Consider the following 6171-nt stretch of genomic DNA (forward strand, 5'->3'; position numbering starts at 1 on the left):
TAATGTCAAATTTCGTTTTCAGTTATCATTTGAACAAGACACCCATGCAAATTGTATTGCTCCAAGCATATTCACTTCATAACTAAAAGCAATAAAAAAAGAAGAGAAAAAAAACATGAATGTATTATAACATGTCTTCATTTGAAGTCCCACATTGCCAGGTCTCTGGAGAGTGGCCCGAACTTAAATGCTTGGTTAAATTCCCAAGAGTAGACTACAACAAAGATTTTTCCAGGACTGAGTGACTGTATTTATCTTGCTTTCAGCCAGTAGGACAAATACATTACTTCTGATTCAATATCTATGATTGTCTTATACGAGACAAAGACACAGAATTTGTCACTGAACAGCAATAGATCCTGGTGGGCTTATAACCACGCATGGGCTTGTTGACTGAGAAATATGGTATGACAGAAGAAGGTACTTAAATTTGAACAACGTTCACTGTTGGAGATTAAAAAAAAATATGTGTCCCTAAGGAAATGTTTTTCTCTAGTAATACATTTAGTCTGACCCTTGACAAAATACTATTGATATGCTGGGTTAACAATTTCAATTCAAAATCTAAAACGTAAACCTATCTCCAATTTTCTGTCTTGTTTGCCATACGACATGACAAACAAAAAGGGACAGTACAACATGCTACATAAAATCATAATGAAAACAACAGCAACTTAAAGGAAGCCACGAGACATTTTGTCTCACCAGAGTAAGCAACTACACTTACACTGCCGTACACCTGGCTTGCTCCATTTCTATCCTGGCCTTTCCCTTTAGAATTACTACCCTTACATACCTTTGTCTCCAACTTTTCCTCTGGGAATAAAAAAAGAAAAACTGATTAACCAATGATTGTAAGATATATAAAAAAGATAAACAAGGAAAGAAAGAAGGGAGTGGGAATTGAAAGGAATTTTTTTTTTTAATTGTTGTCTTAAAATGTCTTAGGCACAAAGAAATGACCTTATAATAACAAATAATGAAACATCAAAAATTAGAAATATAAACTCCAACATGGCTATAATTTAAGCATTTTAAAAATTCATTAAAACATGGTGGAAAGTATCTATCAAATCAAATAACTTTCATGGGTAGGTGGTAAAGCAGCAATTATAATTTTATAGAAAAATTGAAAGTACAAAAGCAAAATACCTTTAGGGGTAGGCGGAACAGCTGCTTTGGGTCCAGCTCCAAAAAACTGTAATTTCTTCAACTCTGAGTTCACAGAGTAATCAATATCTAAAGACTCCTGAAACAGAAAAGATCTCCATAAATTTACCTTATCAGAAATAGTAAAAATACATAAATGTTACACCACTCCGACAAAATACGACCATGATACATGAACAGTTTACGAAGAACAAAACAGTATTCTACCATATAAATTTTCCTAGCTTATGGTGTCTTCATGAAATGGTAAACAATATTTTTAGACTTCTTCTGGATTAAAACTTAAATTAGAAATATGCAATGAAATTCTTCTGAATAAAGTTTTGATAAATACAACTTCAATTTACTTGCTGTAATTCACAATGCAGCGATTCCACATAATAAAACAAATTTTGTATGGTATCCAACAAAAGTAATTTTCATTGTGAGAAGTATGAATTAATTAGCAAAGCAAATTACATCAATTACTGAAACTGTAAATTATTTAACAAGATTTCTGAATGTTGTAGGTATTTTATCTAATCTAGACAGGAACACATGCAATGATACTTATGTACAACAATTTGGTGTTAATGGTGTTAGCAAACAAATAAATTTGGAAGAACCAAGTACTTCAGGAGTAGACTGTTGTGCCTTGGTGCAGACCTCTTTCAGAGCCCTCTCTCTTTTGGGTAAGCGCCTGTAGCTGCCAGCGGCAGATTTGGCCGCAATGCCATGGGGCCGGTAGTCTTTATCATCTTTGTCATCTTTAAACTCTTCTTCAACCACCTTTTCTTTCTTTGTTTGCTGAAATTATACATGCTTAAGCTGAAAGGTATCACAATAAAATCATTATCAATAATTTCAAATTTGAAATTTTCAATGAATAACTCAAGTTTTGCATAGAAGTTTGAATTGTTTCAAAGAAAATTTCAAATAAATCTAAAAGTTCTGATATAAATTATAATGAAAATCCAATATAATGTTGTATGATCTTAAACTGTATCAATTTTGGTCATCATTATTACAAGGGTAGGCAGGATTTGGAGAGGGAAACTAAACCCTGAATATATGTAGTCCTTAAAATACCAACTGAATGTAGCTTAATAAAAGGATTGAAGTCTCAACAGGATTGCTCTGTGAAAACTAAACACAAATGTGTATTATTCTGTGTTTCATGCACTTCAGTTTGTTGTATGAACTATTATATCAGATACAACAAAAGTTCAAAATGACACTCAAGTGTTTCTGTGCTTTTCAAAGACCAGGACATCTATACATACTGCATCATAGGAGTCGCCTCGCATAAACAGGTAAAACGGGTATAGGATCCTTTCATAGTGACCCCGGAGGACAGCACCTACACCTTTGCCTGATGGAAAGCCCATTTTGGTGGCCACCTTTGACCATCTCCTTTCCTTGGAAAGAATCTCCATCCCTCCAACATCCTCAACACACTAGGAAAAAATTTATACAGAACATTGAAAGAAAACTGTGAAATTACCCAGGAACTACAAATCATAAAATTCTCTCCTGATCAAAAAATGTTCCCAGCTGGTTAGGTTAACACTGTAGTGTTTCAACAGATGTGAATTACAGAAGAAATTAATCATCATAGAAATTAATCATCAATCTCATACAAATTGTAAGTATATTCATTAGCTATTTGCAATTATCTAAAAAAAGTCCTGAGGTGTATACAAATTCTTTGTTTTAAACAATAATTTTTTTCCACCATAAAAGATGATGGAACTTAAATGAATAATAAATTTGAACATTTTCATGCACATATTTTATACACTTACCTTGTATAACATGTACAAATCCAATAGTTTCTTTTCAACATGTGGAATCTTAAGAGAACAGCCCTGACAACACAAACATTATACAATTTGATGCACAAATTTTAGAGGTTGTTAATCCATCCTTGACATCTTTAATTTTTATCTCATAAAAAGAATTTAATCCAATTTACACAAATGATGATCAATGAAACAGTCAAGCAGCTTCGAAAACATTTACTTGTACAACTGTACATCACTGACTTGTATCACACAACAAAACTCACCTGCAATTCCCAAAATCTTGCAAGCTTGTCCAAAAAGTTCAATTTGATCCTTGTTTGAGCCTTCAACCAAATGAGACACATAAATCACAAATATGATACAGATTCATTGATTAATGTTTAATTAGAAGCAACATTAAATCCGAACTACATTAAAACGCAAGCTTTACACTTCATAATGCAGGAGAATCACATCCCCCCACTTCATCTGCCAAACCATTCAGAAAAAAGAATTAAGTCTTCATGCACTTGCTACTAGCTTAAATGCTGGTTTTAACAGCAATGTACCGATATCCTAACATATATTTTCATAAAAATTACAAAATAATCTTAAACCTGTAGGCTTCAAGATGCAAAAGAGAATTGAATATGATTCATTTTGAGCTCAGTTAATAATTACTCATCTACATAATGTACCATGTTGTAATTATTCTTCAAGTGTTTCAAACTACAATGTTTCATCCAGCACATACTTTATATTTATTAACATCATTACTTCAGAAATGATGACACTGAATCATTGCAGTACTTTATTAAGTTCATTAGATACCTGTTTGCATAGCATTAGTGTTTATATTGTAAAAGGGATACAATATTGATCTTGTTTCACAGCCAAATAAGAATAATCTAAACCATACAGGATAGACCAATGATTAACAAGTGACTGAAGTGGTAGCAATATTTGTACCTATGTACCACCAAAATCTCAATGATCTCAAATCACATACGATTATAAATAAAAATTCTTATTTCTTAACTGAACTTTATGAAATTGCTTTTCTATATATAAATTTATGAAAAATGACTTTTTCAATACACTCCCCTACCTCCCTCAACTTTTCCAAAAACAGTATGCACTTGTTCCACAGGTTCAGTAATATATTTATACACACATATATATATATATATATATATATATATATATATACACATTGTACTTACCTCTAGCTCATTAAGCCTTTGAACTCTGGGAGTAAATCTGAATCTATCCACATCAACTGCAAATGGTGGCTGCCAATCCTGCAACACCGTATGATTTAATTGATACAAAAACATGTCTAACACTCAGCCATATTGAAGATATACATGCATTCAATATTGCTGTATTATGGCTTCCTCCCTGAGCCAGCTGGCAGCCATCTTGTTTTTGCACAACCACTTTTCAATATCCTCATCACACTTTTCTCATTTCTGCTATATTTTCTGAACACAAGACAACTTAACTTGGCACATTATAAAATTTCAGAAACACTAATATAATAAACAATACATAATATAATATACTGTTATTTGAAATTAAGCAAATCAAGTGGGGTAGTGAGCAATTTATTGTGAAATCCATATTTGTTTTTTATTTTGGTGCCATTTAATGTAAATGTAGGGGTAAAAGATCAATATTCATCAGTAGATGTATAAAAAAATTGTATAAAATATTGAAATTAATTTAAGACTTAATGCAATTTTATGTATAAATAAGTTTTTTTAATTAAATGATGAAAATAGGGTTTCAAAATGTATTTCTGAAAATAAGTTTAGAACGTAAGATAATCATACAAAGTAAAAAATTAAGTTTGTGGTACTCAAATAAGATTGATACTAGATGTGTTTTTGAATATATCTTTTAAACCAAAGGAAGACTGCAAAAATAGAAGACATTGAAAATATATACAAGAAGATAGGAACTTTTATGAAAGATTTGATTTGGGTCTTAGATGAGATGATTTTAAAATATTGTATAATGTATTATACAGTACTGTTTTATCAAAGTATGCTTATCAAAAAGCACAGGTTTCATTGTTTAAAATAATAAATCAATAAATGTAGATCATTTAGAACACTTTGATGTTAATTAAATAATCAATGACAAAGTACTGCAAAATTTCTATCCTCACAATTTTTCAAATGAAATACATGGAACATTTTGTATCAGCACAGTGACTTACATAGCAATTTATGAAATATTTCAGTATGTTTGCATAAAAATGTAAATATTTGTAATATTGTAAAAAAAATTGACAACTATATTAGTTTCCAATCAAATACTCTTTTTAATTTTTTTCTTTTTTGTCCACTCTGGTGTCAATTTGTTATAGATAGTCCAAAGATGCATTGTGCGTCATTAGTCCGTGTATTGCAGACTGGGCGTTCACGCAGGCTTTCATAAGGTATGCACGAATCCCTCATCTGTGATAGCAAGGGACTTGTAAAATATTAAGCAAATATTCTTTTGAAAGGAAAATATTTCAGAAAAATTTAATACGCTGTGAGAAACCGATAACAAGATTGTGTGCATTAAAGCCAAATCCAAGAGATTGGCAACGACTAGTAAGAGACAAAGAAATTGACTTAAAATCACATGAATCTGACAGCGACAAACTAAACAAAAGCGTCGCCATGTTTGCAGATTTGGCCAGCACGTAGGCGATTGTCATGTTTTCATTTCAGGTTGTAATTAATAAGACGAGTTGTTGAGAGTATTTATCATTACAAATGCATAGCTTATGAAAAAATGAAGTGAAACAGCAAAGAATAATGACAAACCGGTGGAGGTTTTATTTTACATATCCCAGTTTTCTCGGCAATAGGCCTGATTTTGTCCAAGTATCCCAATGGATCGGTGAACTCCTCCTCAGTTGGAGTGAAAACAGGTGCCTCCGGTGGCGGAATGAAACGGTTGTATGGGTCATCCGTCATGTTGATACATGCACGAGACGAAGAAGTAACTGACAATTTTCAAAATATCATACAATCATCCAAAACAATAAGTTTGATGTAAATCCATAGAAGTGAAGTATAAAATCCAATATGTGTACTGGTGCCTGCTAACACAGTAGCTTCCGATTGCGCACTACAAATAGATCTTTACAATTTTTGGCATTTTTGTACTCGTGAAGTTTTACCCTAATTGAACTCTTGATGATTAATGTAAAATTATGATAGATCAAATATACTTGGAA

At 31.9% G+C, this 6171-nt stretch overlaps 1 protein-coding gene across 3 annotated transcripts in view; it reads right to left on the minus strand.

Moving 5' to 3' along the window:
- The window catches only part of LOC132563657 (lysine-specific demethylase 5A-like), a 47261-nt gene extending 41138 nt beyond the window's left edge, over positions 1 to 6123 (minus strand). Inside the window, exons 1-8 of one of the 3 annotated variants that reach the window (XM_060228396.1) lie at positions 5756 to 6123; positions 4157 to 4234; positions 3218 to 3277; positions 2955 to 3017; positions 2433 to 2606; positions 1816 to 1956; positions 1153 to 1249; positions 728 to 816 (exon numbers count right to left, since the gene is read on the minus strand). In XM_060228396.1, coding sequence (XP_060084379.1) covers positions 728 to 816; positions 1153 to 1249; positions 1816 to 1956; positions 2433 to 2606; positions 2955 to 3017; positions 3218 to 3277; positions 4157 to 4234; positions 5756 to 5908 — 855 coding nt within the window. In that variant the 5' untranslated portion in view covers positions 5909 to 6123. Of the gene's footprint in view, positions 1 to 727; positions 817 to 1152; positions 1250 to 1782; positions 1957 to 2432; positions 2607 to 2954; positions 3018 to 3217; positions 3278 to 4156; positions 4235 to 5755 lie in introns of all 3 variants that reach the window. The other 2 variants (XM_060228397.1, XM_060228395.1) reach the window with 2 other exon arrangements.
- Between the last annotated feature and the right edge of the window lie 48 nt (positions 6124 to 6171).

The sequence above is a fragment of the Ylistrum balloti genome, unplaced genomic scaffold, assembly GCF_031769215.1.
Source record: "Ylistrum balloti isolate Yb309-2 unplaced genomic scaffold, AGI_CSIRO_Ybal_v1 Utg371810, whole genome shotgun sequence".
Classification (NCBI taxonomy): domain Eukaryota; kingdom Metazoa; phylum Mollusca; class Bivalvia; order Pectinida; family Pectinidae; genus Ylistrum; species Ylistrum balloti.